Source organism: Natrix helvetica (assembly GCF_964273705.1).
Source record: "Natrix helvetica genome assembly, chromosome: Z".
Taxonomy (NCBI): Eukaryota; Metazoa; Chordata; class Lepidosauria; order Squamata; family Natricidae; genus Natrix; species Natrix helvetica.
In genome coordinates this window covers 30,310,842-30,332,299 of record NC_138554.1, presented here as the reverse complement: position 1 = coordinate 30,332,299, position 21,458 = coordinate 30,310,842, and the positions used below count along the sequence as shown (strand labels likewise).

At 42.4% G+C, this 21,458-nt stretch overlaps 1 protein-coding gene across 5 annotated transcripts in view; it reads left to right on the top strand.

Moving 5' to 3' along the window:
• Window positions 1-9,741: 9,741 nt before the first annotated feature.
• Window positions 9,742-21,458, top strand: part of ARHGEF40 (Rho guanine nucleotide exchange factor 40) — a 43,226-nt gene continuing 31,509 nt past the window's right edge. For all 5 annotated transcript variants that reach the window (XM_081932450.1, XM_081932451.1, XM_081932452.1 and 2 more), the window contains exons 1-2: window positions 9,742-10,101; window positions 19,763-19,960. In XM_081932450.1, the coding sequence (XP_081788576.1) occupies window positions 10,099-10,101; window positions 19,763-19,960 (201 nt within the window). In that variant the 5' untranslated portion in view covers window positions 9,742-10,098. The remainder of the gene's footprint in view (window positions 10,102-19,762; window positions 19,961-21,458) is intronic.

Sequence of the window (21,458 nt, the reverse complement as noted above, 5' to 3'; positions counted from 1 at the left end):
GATGGTCAGGGAATACACCCCACTTCAAAGAAAATTAAGGCGATCCAGGACGCCCCCACACCACGAAATCAGACCGAGTTGCAGGCCTTCCTCGGATTACTTAACTTCTACAGCGCTTTTCTGAGACAGAAGGCGACCGTTGCTGAGCCACTACACCGTCTACTCCAGAGGAACGCACCATGGAAATGGGGATGATCCGAAGCTGCAGCTTTCGCCGGAGTAAAGCGTCTACTCACCACTGACTCATTGCTTGTTCAATACAGCCAGACCCTACCGCTGGTATTGACCTGCGACGCATCACCTTTCGGAGTTGGAGCAGTCCTCAGCCACAGGATGCCCGACGGAAAAGAAGCACCCATCGCGTTCTACTCCAGAACTCTTTCATCGGCCGAAAGAAATTACAGCCAAATGGACAGGGAAGCGCTGGCTGCCGTCGCGGGAGTAAAGCGTTTCCACGAATACCTCTACGGCCGCGATTTTGAACTGATCACAGATCATAAACCGCTGTTGGGACTTTTGGCGGGAAACCGCCCCACTCCGGTCTCCCTTTCTCCTCGCATGACCAGGTGGACTGTTTTCCTGGCTGCATATTCATACAAATTGATACATCGACCGGGCTCCACTCTTGGACACGCAGACGCACTCAGCCGTTGCCCATTACCTGACATTCTGCCAGACCCCACTCCAGAAGCACCGGTATTGCTCATTGACTGTTTGGATTCGGGACCGGTTTCTTCCTACGATGTTGAAAGGTTCTCCTCTAAAGACAATTTAATAAAACAAGTTCAAACTTGGGTTTGGAGGGGGTGGCCAAAGGGAAATGTGGGCCCGGAATTCAAAATGTTTTGGTCGAAACGGGACGAGCTCTCAGTACTACAAGGATGTTTGTTGTGGGGGGATCGAGTTGTTATTCCGCATGCTTTACGTAAAAATGTATTAGATGCTTTACATATGGGTCATCCGGGGATTGTTAGAATGAAGGCGTTAGCAAGAAGTTACGTGTGGTGGCCAAACATGGACAAAGAAATAGAGGAGTGGGTGGCCACTTGTGACCCATGCCAGGAATCGAGACCAGCACCCCCGGAAGCGCCCGCCACAGAATGGGAAAAACCCAAAGCACCCTGGTCGCGAATACACATCGACTTCGCAGGGCCATTCCAAGGTCAGACTTTCCTTATAGTTGTGGATGCATACTCAAAGTGGCTAGATGTAGTCCTAATGACTTCAACCACGGCAGAGGCAGTCACAAAGGTTCTACGGCGACTCTTCGCCACCCATGGCCTGCCAGATCTCCTCGTATCCGATAACGGGCCCCAATTCACGGCCATGCACTTTGAAACATTTTTAGCAGGGTTGGGAATCCGGCATGCCCTCATCGCGCCATTCCACCCAGCATCAAACGGACAGGCGGAGAGAATGGTGCGATTCGCAAAAGAGGCCCTCGCCAGGATGGGTCCAGGTGATTGGCAAACACGTATTGACCATTACCTCCTCATTCAACACATTACCCCGAGCGCAACGACGGGTAGGAGCCCCGCTGAACTACTCATGGGCCGTCGCCTACGATCTCACCTAGACCGGCTCCATCCGAATTACTCTGCCACAGCTCCCCCAGACTCTACAAGTAAGGTCCGGTCTTTCAGAGTAGGGGATTCAGTATACGCTCACAACTACACGGGGGGAACATTATGGATGCCGGCAAAGGTCATAGGCATCACGGGCCCACGATCGTATTTGCTAGAGCTAGAAGATGGGCGGAATTGGAAAAGGCACATCAATCAACTGCGGGGTCGCCTAGCACACTCCAACCTTCGCAATGAAGACGAAAGCTTCCTGTCTACAGAAAGTCAGCCACAAGAAAACCCCATCATAGGAAACAACGACGCCGGCGAGCCAAGCGTGGAACAAGACAACACGCACGTAGCAGAGCAACCCCCAGACAACGCAGCTGAACAAACTCCTGAATGCCCGAGCAACGAAGGCACAAGACCTCCAGAACGGGGAATAGGAAAAGCACCCGATCCTGCAACTACTTCAAACCAACCCGCACCCAGTCCTGCAACCACTTCAAGCCAACCCGAACTACGACGTTCCTCCCGAGCAAGACAAACACCCACCTACCTAAAAGATTATGTTACCTACCGCAACGTCCCATCTAGGAGGGGAGGGGTGTTAGATATTAACATATATCGGGATAAGTCTTCCCTCTGGTCCGCTCCTACAGCGGGAAACAGGTATCCCTCTGATTGGTCGAGGGGCGTGCCCAATCCCTATAAAAGGGGAACCCTCCGACTACCAAACAAGCTGGATCACTATTATTACTAATAAAGAGCTGTTAAGTCACTTCGTGTCCGCAGTCTGTCTCTCGTTGCCCAGATCTAACAAGAGTCACAGCTGATCAGAAGGGAATGGGGATTTTGCAGTAACCTTCCCCTGGAGTGGGAAAGGAATGGAGATTTTACAGTATCCTTCCCCTGCCGTCCTTCTGGGTTCGGCTCCAAGTGGGGGAAAAGACATTGGAGACATGGAGGCTGCTTGGAAAGATGGCTTAATGGTGGACAGGACCACATGGCTTGAGTCCTGAACAGAAAAGATGATCACATGCTTCAATGTTGGGGAGAAGAAGAGAAGGCAGGACTGAGATGCTGAGTCCCTGGTTTTATGCGCTCTCTGGCCTTTGATCTTGAGCTTGTCTTCTGATTGGTCGTCAGACTCCCATGGGGCCATTCAGGGGCAATTCTCTAGGCTGCATTTTGAGGTTTGGTTGAGTTCTCAGATGCCATGTGGGGAGTTGGATAAAGGGCCAATATTTTCATGCCTTAATCCCATCCCCCTGGAGCTGAAGGGGAGAACTCTTTATTATGTAAAGGGACTGGCTTGGCCTTCTTATTGGCCCATTGACAAAGTGGATGGAGGCAGGAAGCTACAGGGAGCTACTCTCAATTTAAAACATGTTTCTTCCTTTTCACATCCAGAGAAATATAATATTTTGCCTTTTCAATATTTCCTAGGATATTTCATTTTGGGGGGGAACGGTTGGGTAATAACTTTCCACAGTACATTGTATTATATTTATTTGCACAAAAGCTGGCAGTTCTACTCTTGCAAGCTCAACTTTTGGATCCGTTTTAGTTTGTTTATATGGCACAATAATCCCGAGTTACTTGAATTATTATGACCTAACTCTTTGCATACATTCCCTCAATGTATTGAACTACAAATTAAGTCTATAGGCTGGATTTATACAACACGCTACATTGCAAACTAACCAATCTCATTTAGTCTTGTATGTGTTGCAAACGAAATTTTAGCATACAACTTATTTCTGGAGATGCATATGAAGAGATCTTATAGGTTAGATTTCCCAAACATCTCCCAAGAAGGCAGACAGGCTGTTTTGTTCTGTTTTGTTACCAAGGAGACTAGAGGGACATCTCCATATAGCCACCACAAATGTAACTCAATTTGAAGGACTTCTATAAAGAGCTTCAGGTTTCTGTAGACCAAGAACATTTTCATTTAGTTCAAATGTGTGCATGCACATTTTTAATGTGTTCAATCTTATTTTCCAGGTATTTGTGGAGACTGGAGGTCTGATTTTACTATGGCATAGTCTGAATCCTTTGACAACGTTTACCCAAAAAAGATGCAGAGTCTAGAAGAAACCTTCCCTGGAGTAAGAGCGGAGAGCAATTCTGCAAGAAACCTTGATTCTTGAACTTAAACATGCTGGAGCTTCTCTTTTACTACGACAAGATGTTTTCTCTAATCCTGATGGCTTATTGCTGTTATAATGCTGTTATAGTGACTCAGAAGAGTAAAGAAAAGCAGTTTAAATATGCTCAGAGGTCATTTAGGAAACTGGAGGGACACAAGGATGCACATGATGTATCTGTGTAAAGGCATTGACTACAGGAACCTTGTAGGGGCTAAACAAAGTGTAGCACAGTTGGTATACGTAGTTCTCAATTTATAACAATTCATTTAATAACCATTCAAAGTTACAATGACACTGAAAATAGTAACTTACCTTAAAAACCACATTCCTTAGCAAAGGAAATTCTGGTTTCAATTGTCCTAAATCAAGGACTATCCGTACCTGGTTATATTTCCAACTTGTAGTCTGCCCTGGATTCCACTGTAAGGGAAAAAAATGGATCTAGTTCTTTTTTTCCTTTCAAAACAAATGTTACTGAAGTAAGCAGTGAATAGCAAGTGGAAATATGAATACAGCCAACATCCAAAGTGCAAATTAAGCAGAATTAATGTATCCTCTTGGAGGGGAAGACGAGCAAAAAAATAAAAATAACAATAACAAAAAATTTAGTGTGCATTACATTTCTATAACCTGTAATGACAGTAATCATATTTAGGTCCTAGCAATGTGAGTTTTATCTACCCTGTTATTCATGCTGTTTGCAGAAACAGCTTCTTCTGTATTCCTTAAGATTAAACTAAGGGAAGGATGGATGTAAGAGGCACCAGTCTACGGGGATGGAGGTGACGGGGAGCTGAGCAGCAGGGAATCAATGTTTAAAAGGGGAACCAGGGCAAAAGCAGAGCCTACAAACACAAGGGGCTACATGACACTGGCAGAAAATGTGTGGGCAGGCAAGAAGGGGCTGTAGAAAGGGGGAAGGGGGAGGCTAGGAGGCCCAACTGGGTTGGCAGAAAGCTGGCTTTACCTCACAGTCTGCTTTTTCTGACTATAGGATTTTAATAAAAAAAAAATACTCCTTAAACTTATTCGTTCTTCTGGCTGAAAGTCTGGAAACTGATGAAAGCAAAGTCATTTGACTTTCTCTGCAACTGCCAGTTTCTTGGGTCTAAAAATCCTTATTCCACCCTGTCCTTCTTTCATTTCAGGCTTAGCCCAGCTGGAACCAAATAGGCTGGAAAGTTTAGTTAGTTTGCTTTATTTTTTTTTTCCTGGAATCCAAACAGACACTAAAAGAAAAACCTTGAAAAAAAGTAGCCCTCCTATTCCTCCTATTGACATATACTGAAACAGTGCTAGTCTGTATTAGAATGTCTGTGTGTGGCCCAGCAGTTAATTACTAGAAATTGGAGAACAAAAGTTAATTTAGAATGTGTACTATTTATCCCATAGCTATGTAGGTGAGTTGTGATTCTGCATTGGCAAACACAGAAAGTTTAAAAAGATTAAAAACTGTTGCAGAAGTTAATTTACTTTATTGGATAACAATAAATAACACATTAGAAGGCAATTTTGGAATTTTATCTCTTTTTTCCTCTCTCAAATCCTCCTGCACTTGTTATACCTTTTCTAAATCATCTTCCATCTTCAGAGGAAATATATCATTGTCAAATATTTAGGATAAACAAAAATAAATAAATTTATAGACAATCTGGAGAAAGGCAGCTAGCAACTATTAGGACAAAATGCCTGGTTTAAAGAAACCCCTTGCCTTCGTCCTTCAGGATTGATGATTTGTATGTCACCTAGATATTAATAGTTCTGGTATAAATACATTAAATATGACTGTGGATTTGTAAATGTTCAATATAGCCATTTAACTATGGTGTAACATATATCAAACATCCTGTAACCATGGTCTAAATCAGGGCTGTCAAACTCGTGGCCCAGATAACGTTACACGCTGGCCATGCCCACGCCCAGTTTAGTAAAGGGGGGAAAAAGTCGTGATACGTCACATGACGCACACCGTGATGATGCGAGTTTGACACCTCTGGTCTAAACAAACATTCAACAAAGGTGGGCTCCAGCCAATTAAACACTGTCCCACACATTTTTTTGCCTTTAAGGGTCCCCCCCCCCGCAAATAAGTAAGGATTATGATTGTATTTGTGCATTTCTTCCCATCCCTTCCATTTTTAAAGACCCTTTACAACTAAATCATTTCTTGAAATTATTTACCTTCCAATTGAATGATTTTATGTACTTCATGCCATAATAAGGGATAATTCTTAACACAGACTTGTTGGCTGGAGTGCAAAAGGCCTTGGAGCAAGGGATCTTCATTCCTCATGGAAACCCATTTTTAGATGTTTATCATAGTATCTCTTATTTTGTCTTTTCTGTGGGAGATTATTGTACGGTATTACACTTGGGACGACACATGTAAATTCACATTCAAGATCTGCTCAGTACTTCAGTTTTCTGTATGTTAGTAATGTAGCTACTAGCAATGCTCTGTTTCAATGAGCCACTTTTAAAACGATGACCCATTTTTCACAAACCAATTGATGGCTGAGTACCTGGGGAGTGAAGAGTCTATAGGGGTGATCCAATTGGTGATTCCAATTGCACCACTGAATACTGTATAGTTAAACGCAAGGCAGGATTTTGACTGCAGTCTTGTGGGTTTTTTTGATCCAGCTGCCTCTTGGCATGTGCAAAGTTATGAATAAGCAACTAGTGAAAAAGCCAACCATCTGGTCGACTTCCCCCTACCCCTGGTTCCTCATAGCTCTCTGGGCATGGCAGGGGAAGGATACTGCAAAATCTCCATTCTCACCCCACTCCAGGGGAAGGATATTGAAAAATCCCCATTCCCTCCCTACTCTTGGAGGAAGGATACTGCAAAATCTCCATTCTCACCCCACTCTAGGGGAAGGATATTGAAAAATCCCCATTCCCTCCCTACTCTTGGAGGAAGGATACTGCAAAATCTCCATTCTCACCCCACTCCAGGGGAAGGATATTGAAAAATCCCCATTCCCTCCCTACTCTTGGAGGAAGGATACTGCAAAATCTCCATTCTCACCCCACTCCAGGGGAAGGATATTGAAAAATCCACATTCCCTCCCTACTCTTGGAGGAAGGATACTGCAAAATCTCCATTCTCACCCCACTCCAGGGGAAGGATATTGAAAAATCCCCATTCCCTCCCTACTCTTGGAGGAAGGATACTGCAAAATCTCCATTCTCACCCCAATCCAGGGGAAGGATATTGAAAAATCCCCATTCCCTCCCTACTCTTGGAGGAAGGATACTGCAAAATCTCCATTCTCACCCCACTCCAGGGGAAGGATATTGAAAAATCCCCATTCCCTCCCTACTCTTGGAGGAAGGATATTGCAAAATCTCCATTCACACCCCACTCCAGGGGAAGGATACTGAAAAATCCCCATTCCCTCCCTACTCTTGGAGGAAGGATATTACAAAATCTCCATTCACACCCCACTCCAGGGGAAGGATACTGAAAAATCCCCATTCCCTCCCTACTCTTGGAGGAAGGATACTGCAAAATCTCCATTCTCACCCCACTCCAGGGGAAGGATATTGAAAAATCCCCATTCCCTCCCTACTCTTGGAGGAAGGATATTGCAAAATTTTCATTCAGACCCCACTCCAGGGGAAGGATACTGAAAAATCCCCATTCCTTCCCTACTCTTGGACCCAATTCCCCTCCTCCCCAATGTTGGATAATTTACCCAGATTTGAGTACCACTAACTTGAAGTATAGCAGGCAGGCTTAATACAGATAGTCCTCGACTTACAACGGCAATTGAGTCCAAAATTTCTGTTTCTAAGTAAGAAATTTGCTAATTGAGTTTTTCCCCATTTTCTGATTTGTCTTGGCACATTGTTAAGTGAATTACTGAAGTTGTTAAACTAATGACATGGTTGTTAAGTGGATCATATGATGCCAGGACACTGCAACAGTCATAAATATGAACTAAGCATCTGAATGTAAATCACATGACTATAGGGATGCTACAATGGTCATAAAAGTGAAAAATGGTTGTAAGTTATATTTTTCAGTGCTGTTGCAACTTTGAACCAGTGGTGGGTTCTGGATCCTGTTCCAACCGGTACGATTGGAAAGCGCCTGGCGTCACCCACATGGACGTGAGCGGTGCGCACATGTGTCATACCTGCCTGCGATGCCTCTGCAATGCTCCAGCTGCTTGGCGGAGCATTGCGCAGGTGCCATATGCACCATGTGCATGCATGGAAGTGCCAAAAGCTTAAAAGACAGGTAGGGAGCTCAGGTGGGGGGGGGGCGCCAGAGCACCATACCGTAATGGTACCTGGTGTTCTGGGCAGGCTCCGGTACACCCGTACTGGGGTGTACCGCCTGCAACCCACCACTACTTTGAACAGTCACTAAATGAATTATTGTAAATAGAGGACTACCTGTATTTGAGTAGGATGAAAAGTCTTTGACCCCTATAGAAATTTAATTAAGGATGCAGCTTCCCAGAGTACCTCCAAACATTAGTTAGTTCTCAATTTACGACCACAATTGACCCCAAAATTTCTGTTGCTAAGTGAAACATTTGTTAAGTGAATTTTGCTCTATCTTGGGACCTTTCTTGACACAGTTAAGGGAATCAATGCAATTGTTAAGTTAATCATATGGTTATTAAGTGAATCTGACTTTCCCTTTGACTTTGCTAGTCACAAGTTCACAAAAGCTGATCATAAGACACCAGGGCACTGCAACTGTCATAAACATGAGACAGTTGCCAAGTGTTCGAATTTTGGTCACATGACCATGGGGTTGCTGCAACGTTTATAAATGTGAAAAACAATCGTAAGTCACCTCTTTATTGCCACTGTAATTTTGGACAGTCACTAAATGAATGTTGTAACGCAAGGACTAGCTGTATTTGTCCAGTTTTAGTAATGAAGCTGATAAATGGGATTAAGGATTAAATAATCGTGGTAGCGGTCATATTATTGATATTGTATTTTAAAAGAAGACAAATTATATTTTTGTTTAAGTGGGTAGTTCACAGCATGCATCTTGTTGTTTAGAAGTAAATCCTGGCTTGCACACTCTGGCATCAACCTTATTTAGCATGCATGTTAAGGTGCTCCCCCCTTTTTTTTTACACAACTATTAAAGGTGCAGTAACCTGTCCTTTTTTACATGCTGCCCAGTCTGACAACGGTAACCAAGGAGACGGCCACCTCTGGCATACAGTAATTCAAACGCTACCTAAAAGCAACACGAACCAGCAATTTTCAAAGTAGCTCCACTTAAGAACATTTCTTTATGATTACATTTATATTTCATCTCTCTTCTAAGAACTAAATACAGAGTATACAATTCTGCTCCCTGCTATATCCTCGCAACATCTTTGCAAAATACAGTAGATTAGACTGAGAGGTGCTGGTTTTGTTATACAATAATCTAAATAATTGTTTTGCTGGTGTTCACAAATTTTTTTTCCACATCGCACATCTTAACAATAGTAGTTTAGAAACCAGAAAGATTAAATTCACAGTAAGCTCCCAACAACAGAATCATAGTTTGTCCTCAGTTTTGCTCACAACCAGCTGATATAAAGGCCTGACTGCTGCTTTAAAGGAGCTGTATTGTGCACTTCAGGTGTTTTAATTACTAAGGTTAGGTTTGGCTTGAGTTAAGTTAGGATTCATGGCAGAAACCCAATGAATTAAGTAACCAGATTAAGTTGTTGTGAGGGCCCAGTCACTGGCTGCAGCAAGGTGGAGATCTGACTTCCCCTAATTCAATCCTCTAATTACTGCACCACACCGAGTCTCCAAAGATATGGTTTTCTTCAAACATTTTTTTAAATATTTCTTTCACAGAGAAAACAGAGTTTGGGTTTCAAAAAATTGCAAGAATGTAACCCGTCTGACATGCAGGTCTTTTAATGTTGCTTCCCGAAAACGGAAGTGTGGATCATCGTTTTCTCTGATCCGAGAAACATGCACTCTGCACAAACTCAGAGGCACTCCCCTTAACTACCTCCGAGGCAATAAATATAAAGCGCCGAGTGAGCCGTCTGGAGTGGCGACTCGCAATCGAGCTGAGATCTTTTCGAAGGACTCGCGGCTCTCCTTCTCAAGGGTACTTGTAGGAGGCGGAGAGCAGAGACGATTCCCCCTCCTCTCCTTTCCCCATTCACTCAGTGCTGCCGCAGTCGCGTCTCCACGTGCCCTTGCCCGGGCTCCGGCAGGGACTGCAGCTGTAGGCAGCCGCGGCGTCGGGGGCCGGGATTTTTGCCAGGGGGTGGCTCCAGGCTGGGCTAGCAGGCCGAGGCGGGGAGGGGGGCGCAACGCGCGGAATCTCGACTGGAGGCGGCAGCCACAGATCAGGCGAGCCCGTCCCGTCTGTGCGTCCGCCTGAATGCGCCATGGTGAGTTGAGCTTTTGCGCGATTTTCCCGGGCAGAGGGGGAGTGCGGAGGGGTGGGGGGGAAGGTAACGCAGTCTGCTGGCTATCGCAAAGAGGTGGGCATTGTGATGCCTTGTTGTGGGGAGGACAGACATGGGAAAGGAATTCTGCCTGGTCACCTTCAAGGACTGAGACGAGCGCTGGACAAGAGCTGTGGGACATCGTTGGTGTGGAATGGAGACGCGGGGCGGGTGGTCTAAGCTCGGCTGTTGTAAGAAACCATTAGCTCCTAAGAGAATTGGAGGGAGTTATTATCTTGGCGCAATATATCGCCGAAGATTAATTAACCATGTTTAATCGTAAGTAAGGGCTAATGATGGAACAGGCTCAAGCCGATGGTAGCAATTCTGCTCTTTCATCAAAATAGTCAAATAAATGGATCCCCACCTTTCTCTCTCCCCCCCCCCCAGAACAGGTTTATATGAATGAAAAGATGAAGCTCAGACTATCTTTTATAGTTCTGAATAGGGAACTAGAAATTACTCGGATTAATTAACACGGAATACAGAAGTATAATTTTTGAGCTGGTTTGAAGCTCTTTCATCACACACTGGTGATTAGCAACCAATATCTCTTTGTGTTTCTACATCTTTAATATCAGATAAACTCTAATATAACTTATATTTATTACTTGTCTGTTGCCTCTATATTCTGCCTGTACTTTGGAAGCTCAAGATGGCATGCTTTACGGCTTTTCTTCTTTCTATCTCTTCCAACAACAACCCTATAAGGTAGACTGAGCAGAAAGATAATGACTGGCTTCAGAAGGCAGTGAGCTCATGGATCTTGAGTCTGTCCCCCCCCCCCCCCAAACACCATGCTGTCTGATTTGATTTAATGCTGGGTTTTGCCTTGTTTTTCATTTGGCTTTGTGTTTTCCTCCTCTGTCCCTTAATAACATCAGGTTTATTGATTACATTCATGAGGAAAAAAAATACTTTCCTGTTTTGGAAGAGTGGGATAAATCAAGCATTTGAAAAGCTGGATTTTACTCTGGTGATCTCACCACTGAGTCTTGACGGGGCTATTCTTTTAGTTGAACTAAAGTTGGATGGTTTAAGCAGAATAGTTTTAAGCCCTTCAGGATGTAGATAAAACTATGATTCAGGGAAGGTTAAAAACTGAAGTCCTGTTGAAAAAAATTACAAGAAGATTGATCCGAAGTTGGAGTTAGTTTTCATTCAGTATTTTTTTTAAAAAGGAACAAATTGCTGGAAGAGACATACATTGTCTCAAATGAGTACTTTAGAAGCAAAACAGAAACATTTTTTAATTCCTCCTCATTTGGTACTTCTTTATTACAGATCCCACCAGCTGTTTTCCCAGTTCTGGGAACTGGAGTGCATGGGTGAGATAATCTTGAGGCCTAATAGTGATGGGAAAGAAAATATTTTGGGGAGAGAGCTAGAACCCCAGAAATGGTTGGTGGGAAATGGATCAAGAATGTTTTCAGTCTGCTTTGTCTCCAATTTGTACTCTCTTCACCCCAGTATGTTTAGACCAAACTGCCTATCTATTGAAGATTTCCATTTTCTCCCGTTTTCTGTTTGGTAGCTTCAAATGTGGTCCTAACTAGCCAAATTATTTTTGGTTAGCTAGGCACACTGACAGTATAGCTATATATATTGCGACTTGTGTGCTTAGGCTGTGCTCACAGACCTGTACAGGACTGCACCTTGTTTCAATGCTTGAGGTGTCAAAAACAAAGCCACAACTTATGGCAGAGCATAGGTCTTGTAGGAAGAAAGGGCCAATGTGCAACCAAGGCAAAAAGGAGCAGAGAATGGCACATAGAAAAAGCAATATGAATACCTGAGGTTTGAGAATGCTATTTCAAGTCAGGAAAGACAACACCGAGTAAACTAATAAATAATCTGGGTTAACACATATTTAGCCAAAATATGACTGCATAAGCACAATCACTGGTTTGTTATACTGTGATATGCTGAAGCCTGCATATTTTGCAAACCACAGGGACTGACTTTATCCAGAATGATAAACCCAAACTAAACAAAACGTATTATGGCTTAGTATAATGCATGAACCCACTCTATATTTGGCCAGATATAAAATAATTTCCAATAATTTTGTGCATATATTGGCTGCTTTGGTGGGAGTTCTTAACTTCAACCCAAAGTATCTAAGGGATTGAATTTATTGTGGAGATTTACCAAGGAAAAAAGCACTACAATTATTCACCTAAGCCAGTTCATAGGTAATTTTTCAAGGTTTCTTTTTCACCATGGAAACCACTTCTGAGTATGCAAACGTTTGCAGAAGTGTAATCATGATAACCAATGGTGCCTGAATACCCCAGCCACAATTTTGAGTTTAAGGTGACGCTTTCCAAAGATGAGTGAGCCAGAAATATATTTGGAAAGAGAGAATAATTTAAAGAAAAAAATAACAGATCCTGTTGCATGTGTTAACCCAGATTACTGTTGCATTAATAGCAAAGGTACTCTTTACTGGGAATATCTTTTAAATAATATATTAATAATTAAAAATAAACAGGATTTCAGAATTGTAAAATTTATTGCATTCTAAGAAACATTGCAAAGCAAATTCTTGAAATCAAATATGATTTACCAGCAATACTTATAGCATTCGTAAGAATGGAAAAGTATTGTTTTTACCTGGACATCTGGCTGACAGCCTACAGTGTGTTTTTTGAGCTCCAGGCCAGTGGGGATAAGCAATTTAAATAATTTCTGTTTAGAACAGCAGCCAGTATTTATGAGTAAGAAGAAAGTTGCCTAAAGTCAGGCCAGGAAGCTAAATTATCTCTATTCTGATTTACAAAAAGAGTAGTTTGCAACTTTTAAATCAAATGAAAGATACGTTTTTTGGTAATAATACAAAAAAAGAATAAGAAACCCACTTGATCATTCTACTGTCAAAGTTGGAAATAATCAGAACACATTTTTGAGTATGTGGAAGGAAGTTAAACAGAATTCAGTTCTGTAATCAATTTGTGGACACAAAATTCTTCTTTTTAAGTGCATGTGTTTTGTACCTGGGTCTTGGGTATTTTGTTTAAAAATAAATGAAACAACTCAAAGTAAACTTTGTAAATCTGAAGTAATCTCTATTTTTCTTTAGCAAACCAGCAGTGCAATTTTTCTATGTTTGTGATTTTTCATCAGTGTGAAATGAATGCACTGTGTGAAGTCACTGAGTGAGGAGATAAAGTGGTGAACGATTATATGTCCATCATTCAACTAAGTTCACCAGCAAGCCATTTTAATTAAGAGGATCTCTCTCTCAGCCACTCCTGTTTATATATCATGGGAATAATAATTGAAAGGACTTCTTGTGAAGATTGTTGAGGTAATGCGTTTGAATATTCTAGGAACCACACTAAAGATGTATCTATCCCTCCCTCTTAATCTAGTAAAGGGGAAGTTGGTTGCAGGTAGTCCTTGACTTATGACCACAATTGGAAGAGGAACTCCCTTTGCTAAGTGAGGTGGTCGTTAAGTGAGTTACACCTGATTTCATGACCATTTTTCCCTCAGTTGTTAAGCAAATTCAGCTTTCCCCATTGACTTTGCTTTTGGAAACTGCCTGGGAAGATCGCAAAGGCAATCACATGACCTTATGATGGTCATAAATATATGCTGATTGCCAAGTGCCTGAATTTTGATCACATGATTATGAGAATTGAGTGATAGCTTTAAGTACAGGGCTTTGTCATTAGTCACTTCTTGCATCAGCATCATAACTTCGAATGCTAATTAAGCAAATGTCTATACAGTAAGTTGAGAACCACCTGTATACAGAGACATAGTAATAGTCCACTAGCAATTGGTAACTTTCATTGTTATGGGAAAGGTTAGCCCTGATGTATCAGAATCATTGCTGGAGAAGGATAAAGTATTGGTTAACATTGGCTGTTTAACATTGACCGGCTCAAGGTTTTACAAGATTGGTAAAACGAGGACCCAGATTGTTGGGGGCAACATGCTGACTGTAAAGCACTGTGAAGTGGTATATAAGTCTAAGTGCTATTGGTATTGGGAACTAGTGGCTATCCAGAAATTATTGAACAATATCCTTCAATATTTATTACAGTAAATATGTTTTGATGACACTTGGAAGGCAGCAAATGTCATACAATTGTTAAGTGCTATACGGTTAGCTGTAACCATGCCACTACCTTTTGCCAGTATAAGAGACATTGCATCGTAGTGTCTAAGTTGGATTATAAATTAGAAAGTAGTTTAAAAACATGCTGCTTCGCTTTGGAGTATTTTGTGGCTGAGCTGTATAAATACAAAGCAATCACAGTTTAGCCTAGCAGATTGTGCAATGACAATCTGTACGATTACTTTCCAGACAAGCATGTTATGGAAATCCGGTCCTTTGAATCAGTGAGCAAACCATGGATAAGTTCAGCATGGGTAAATATATTGTGCAAACTCAGCGATTGTTTTTCTCTTTGATAAAACTGCCTCCCAGGATGGCTATCAAAGAATGTCTGTAGGCTGAATGAGTAAAATGTCTTTTTGTCCTTCATTTCAAACAGTAAAATATCTTTGAACAATCTCCAACAATTAGGAATCAAGCTTGCAAGTTAAACTATGACTTCAGATCAGTCCTCATGTAGCAGGCGAGTGTGGAGAAGCTAGTTTGATTTATATTAATAATCATACTGACAGAAATATGTATGCTTGTGTGTGGCCATGATTCCAGTATAATTATTCTAAAATAAGACAGTTGCTTTTGGCAAAAAGCTACTTTTCTTCATCAAGGTTTCATTTTGTATTTTGTAGCTGCCCATTTTGTATTTCCAGGAAGGCACGCTGGAGGATCCTGTGTCATTCAAAAGCTAGCTGATATAATGACATACCCTTCTAAAAAAATAAAAGAAACTGAGTCTGTGTGGTATAGTGGGCTATGTCTTGAGCAACTTCAGAGAAAGCCAGGTTCTCATCCACCATCCTCAGGGATGGAAGTTCATCAGGTGACCTAGGATCAGAAACACTCTTAGCCCAAACGACCTCTTAGGCAGGGGTGAAATTCGACCGGTTGTATCTGGTTCAGGTGAACCGGTAGTGGTGACAGCGGGAGGCTCCGCCCACCCCACGGTACGTCATCACATCCCATTTTTGACACTGCACATGTGTGGAAGGTCCTGCGCATGCACAGTGGTGGCGCTTATGCTCACATTTGTGAAACGGTAGCAAAGATAAGTTGATTTCACCCCTGCTCTTAGGGTTGTTATAAGGAAAAACATTTGGTGGCTGAGCTACATATATTGCCTTGAGCTCCTGGAGGAAAGGCAGCATAGATACCTAATTAATCAATTAAATCTATTTAGTATGTACAGTGGCTCAGGTAAGAAAATCACCTGTAGGTTTCCCCTCCAAAACTTTGTCCATGATATAAAAGGAAAACTCTTTGAGCATGGCTTTCTGATGAGATCTGCCATTTGACATATGAATTCCTCCTGCGCTCGAGTATTTCGTTCTATTCTCCTTCTGTCTCCTATCAGTAATTCACCAACATTTGGGGCTACTGAGCATATTTAGGCCTAATCTTTCTCTCCCCCACCTCTACCCTCACCAAAAATTTAATCCTGCACATCTTGGGGTTTCACAGAACTTTTCTCTTCTGCAGGGGTAGTAACTTTTGCCTGCCAAGATATTCACTGGGGGGGGGAAACCACTGGTAAATAGTAGATGGAAATACAGAGAATCTGTTTCTCTGTGTGTGAGTGAGTGGAGGCTGAATATTGGCAGTAATGCTTGGAGAAGATCTGTCTGTGTTTCCATCAGCCACGCTTCTCACGTGGATCTGTCTGCCTTGCACACCCTCCAGGACTCAGAGCCAAGAAGGGGCCTCCCCACTCTTCCTGCCAGTGTCTAGGTCTAAAGGGGAGGGGAATTGCCTCTTCCTGTCAGGGATATAAAATTCAAGCTTGGCTGACTGCAAGTCTGTATTTTCCTTCCCCTTTGCCAGAAAGTGGCAAAAGAGAGAGAAGTTTGCGTGTGCATTGGGCCTGGGGTAATGGTGGAATTTGGGACCTTTGTGCCTCCACCTTTTTAAAAAAATAGTTTCTTTTGACTCACGTTTCAGTTAAGGGGGGAGGGAGAATCCCAGAAAGCAACCTGGTTCTTGACTTTGAACTTCTTTGTGGGAAGAGGACCACTTCCCTCTGTATGTGTGTGTGTGTGGTGTGGTTTGGTGTGGTGTATGTGGAGGGGAGGGCTCTTGGGGAAAGGACTTCCCTCCCCCCAGGGCACAACACCTGTTTTGCATGTAGAAGTGCTGGAGTATTGCCTTGCCTTCCAGTTAAACAATCTGAAATGGCAGACAGTTTCTTAAGAGCTTTCTATATCAAGAACTGAGCTGCCTAATTGAGAACAGCAAAGTCTGCAACAGCCCAATGCAGAGTTGACAAAATACATTCAGTCCCTGATTTAGCAACCATTTGTTAGCCATTGTTCGAAGTTTTTACAGTGGCACTGAAGAAAGTATGACAGGTCCTCGCACTTACAACTATTGCAGCATCTCCACAGACATGTGATCAAAATTGGGGTCCTTGGCAACCGTCATTTATTTATGAAGGTTGCAGCATCCCTGGGTCTTGTGATTGCCATGTTGCATCTTTCCAGACAGCTTCTGACAAGCAAAGTCAATACAATACAATAGCAGAGTTGGAAGGGACCTTGGAGGTTTTCTAGTCCAACTCTCTGCTTAGGCAGGAAACCCTATACCATTTCAGACAAATGGCTATCCAACATCTTCTTAAAGACTTCCAGTTTTGGGGCATTCACAACTTTTGAAGGTAAGCTGTTCCACTGATTAATTGTTCTAACTGTCAGGAAATTTCTCCTCAGTTCTAAGTTGCTTCTTTCCTTGATTAGTTTCCACACATTGCTTCTTGTTCAGGTGCTTTGGAGAATAGTTTGACTCCCTCTTCTTTGTGGCAATCCCTGAGATATGGGAACACTGCTATCATGTCTCCCCTAGTCCTTCTTTCTCTTAAGCTAAACATACCCAGTTCCTGCAACCGTTCTTCATATGTTTTAGTCTCCAGTCCCCTAATCATCTTCGTTGCTCTTCTCTGCACTCTTTCTAGAGTGTCCACATCTTTTCTGCATCGTGGCAACCAAAACTCAATGCAGTATTCCAAGTGTGGCCTTACCAAGGCATTATAAAGTGGTATTAACACTTCACGTGATCTTGATTCTATCCCTCTGTTGATGCAGCCTAGGACTGTGTTGGCTTTTTTGGCAGCTGCTGCACACTGCTGGCTCATATTTAAATGGTTGTCCACTAGGATTCCAAGATCCCTCTCACAGTTACTACTATTGAGCAAGGTGCCACCTATACTGTACCTGCGCATTTTGTTTTTTTGCCTAAATGTAGAACCTTACTCTTTTCACCATTGAATTTCATTTTGTTAGATAGTGCCCAATGTTCAGGTTTGTCAAGATCCTCCTGTATATTGAGCCTATCAATGGGTTTGGATTCTCTTAATGACCTCGTGTTCAGTGGCCGCATGATTCATGCAATAAATCCCAATTCTGATTCTAAGTTGCAGATTCTAAGTTCCTTCATCAGAGGTTAAAACACAAGGCACCACCAAAACCTGTAACTGATATTTAAGCCATGCTTAAAAGTAGGTTATTCCTAGGCTGAATTAAAAACCTTCCTGTGCAGACATGGCTTAACCATCGGTCATACTGTTACCTACAATGTTTTTAAGCACTCTGCCTGATGAAAAAGTTCTTGAAACTTGAAAGGTTGCTCATGATTTCTGAACCTTGAGTTGGCTCAAGCATGCTAGTTTGTACAGATTCGATTGGTTTAATAATAAAATATTCCTTTATTACAGATTTTTTTCTCTTACGACCAGCATGACTTCATTTGTTTCAGGAATATTACTGGGAATAGATTATTCACAAATAATCCAGTTACCTGAATTATTGGCTTGAATCCCCTAAATGCTGTTTTTACTTCTGTATATCCCTGATATGCTGCATATACTGCCTGTAACTTCTGTAAGCCACGGTTAAGGAGTCTGTATTTATCTCTGATAGATGAAAGGACATTCAAACTGAATTTCAGTTCAGCATTTCTTATTTTGGAAAGTGCTGGTATTGAAGTACTCCAGTCTCCCAGACGAGGCTGGACACCTGCATTTTGCAGCCTAAAACATAAAAATAATGGCGCTTCCTTCTTTCACCAAATAGGGTGCTTAGTTACCCAAGAGTAGTTCTGTTACTTCTAAAAACATGGCAAAATAATAACAAGCATTCCTTCCTCCCCCAAACAAAACAGTACATAACAAACATATTTAAATGACCTATTTTTTTAAAAAAAAAATTCAAGTCAGCTGCTTGAAGTTGCTCTCTTACTATTTCCTAATGGCAAAACTAGTTCTATTAGACTAAAGGGTCCTTTAAATTTTTTGCAATTTTTTAAAACCCTTGCTGACGAATATTAGGTAAGCTATTGAAATAATGGACATACAGAAAGGACTGCTGCTACATAATGACTCCATATGTCCCCTTCCATTCACCATCAGGCAGTTTCACCAGATAGTGGTAAAAGGTACAAAGTAAGCCAAGATTAACAGTGGTTTTGCTTCCCTCTTTCAAAGGAGCTTTTGGAACTGTAATTGCTACAGAAGACAACCACACATTTTCATGCCCTTGGTTTAATAAGATTTTCTTTGTCTAATTGTCACATCAAGGCCCAGCGTAACTTTGTAGATTTTGGAATGCTCAAGAACAAAGAAGCAATCAGGAATGATTTAATAAAATTATTTAATCTGGACTCAGAAGCAAGGCAAGGGTACATAGTTCTTGTGATTTCCCTGCAGCATCTTCCAGGGTGAGATTTGAATTCAGGGTATGCCTCTGAAAAAAATGATAGTGACTCTTTAGTAGGTACACTGGTAGGTTTAAGACACAATGGCTATTTCTCTTGCTATTGCCCCCTCTTCTCTCTCTCTCCCTCTCCCTCTCCCTCTCTCTCTCTTTCTCTGTCTTTCCCCTCTCTACCCCTCCCTCCCTCTACTCTCCACAATTTCCTTTGCTGGGTGGAGCTGCGGAAGGAATGAGCTCACAGCTGCTAATGTATTCCAGATGGAACCTCCGCTCTCCATACTCCTTGGCGCCTTTCCAACCGTTTTCATTCTTGCTGCCCCCTCATGTCCTCTGCTCTTTTTACACACTGCCGGTCTCTGTGCACATTGCCCTGAGCAATTTCCTGGCTGCCCCTTGTTCCTTTTGACACATCACTAGGGGGCAGTGGTCTTCCTCCAGGCATAAAATGTGACCAGTTGCTCATGGCTGCAGGTAACCATAGCAACCTGGCTCTTCCCTTTAATTGGCTGAGCAAGGCAATGAAAGGACATCAAATAGAAAAGGTTGAAGGCAAGAGGTCCCAGTCCTAGGGCAGCATCACGAGGTATGAAGTATACAGAAACCACAAACCTGCGAAGGGCATTCCTTGCATTGGGGCAAGGAGGGGAACAGTTGCAATTCTTTGGGAGTAGATAAAGGAAACAGCACTTGTTTCATTGCATAGTTTCAGGGGGATTGGATGGCTGGTTGAAACGCTCTTAGAGGCTCATGCCCTACCCTTACATATTCTTTGTTTTTGCAGGAACCTGAGCCTGTGGAAGAATGTGTCCAGAGCACACTAGCTGCCTTGTACCCTCCTTTCGAAGCCACGGCCCCCACCCTTCTGAGTCAGGTCTTCGAAGTGCTGGAGCGGACGTACCAACACGATGCACTGCGCTACACCCTTGACTTCCTTGTTCCTGCCAAGCACATCTTGGCTCGCATCCAGAGTGAAGCCTGTGTGAGCTCCTGCTTCGGTTTGGCTCTCTGTTCGTCTGGAGTACTTCTGAACAGGAAATCTAGCTTGGCAGTGTTGGGCAATAGAGAAATAATCAATGCTTGTGCCAGAATCCCATAGTGGCTCTCTGTGTGAAAGTTAGCTAGGACATCGGTGGCCTTCCAGAGGGTGTTGAATTCCATCCCCCAACAATTCCCATAAATCAGGGGTTTCCAAACTTGGGAACTTTAAGACTTGTGGACTTCAACTGGGGAATTCTGGAAGTTGAAGTCCACAAGTCCTAAAGTTCCCACGTTTGGACACCCCTGCCATAAATGTTATCCAATACTTGGAGGGCCGCAGCTTCTGTAATCCAAATTTAAGTATAGGAAATTTTTCTTTAGTTCCTGGGTATTTTTTAAATTTTAATTCTGTAGATAATGCTTGACATATAGCCACAGTTGAGCCCAGAATTTTGTTTGTAAATTGTGGTCATAACTTGAGTCGCCCTTGCGACCAGACTTGATTTTAGGATCATTTTTATGATGGTCAGTAAGTGAGCCACCATAGTTGTTAAGTGAATTGTGTGGTTGTAACTCCAAATCCAGCTTATTGAATGGGTTGTTTTTTTTTTGGGAAAATGTGATCCCGTGCTGCAACTGGTTGTAAATGTGAGCCGGTTGCCAAGTGCCCAACATACAGTCACAAAACCAGGGATAGTGTGGCAGTCATAACCTTCAGGACAGTTGTGAGTAACTTTTTTTGAATTTGTCATAGCTTGATAAATGACTGGTAGTAAGTCAAGGACTATTATATCACATTCCCACATTTTCTTATTGGAACTCTTTCATAAGTAAACTTACATGGCAAGCAAGTATTAGCAAAGTGGATTTGGGGTGGGATATATAGATGTCAAGGAGTGTCTTAAAAATGTTCTTAGATTCCCCTCTCTCCCCCATTACACACTCTTGTCCTTCTGTTATTTGGCAATTTTAGTTTTTGTGTAGAATTCTAAACAAGTTCTTTATTGTGGTAAAATACCAGAACTGAGTTATGCTAGGATATGCTTGTTGTTTCTACATGGTGGGAAGAAAAAAAATGATATACTACCGATTAATGCAATATTGGTATTGCATACAGGCAGTCCTCGACTTACGACCACAATTGAGCCCAAAATTCCTGTTGCTAAGTGAGAAATTGATTAAGTGAGTTTTGCCCCCATTTTACAACTTTTCTTGCCACATTTGTTAAGCGAATCACTGCAGTTGTCAAATTAGTAACCCGGGTGTTAAGTGAATCTGGCTTCCCCATTGACTTTGCTTATCAGAAGGTCCCAAAAGGTGATTTACATGACCCTGGGACACTGCAATTGTCGTAAACATGAAGCAGCTGTCAACCATCTGAATGTAAAACATGTGACGCTGGGGATGCTGCAACGGTCATAAGTGTGAAAAAAGATCATAAGTCACTTTTTTTCGGTGCTGTAGTAGCTTTGAACAGTCACTAAATGAACTGTTGTAAG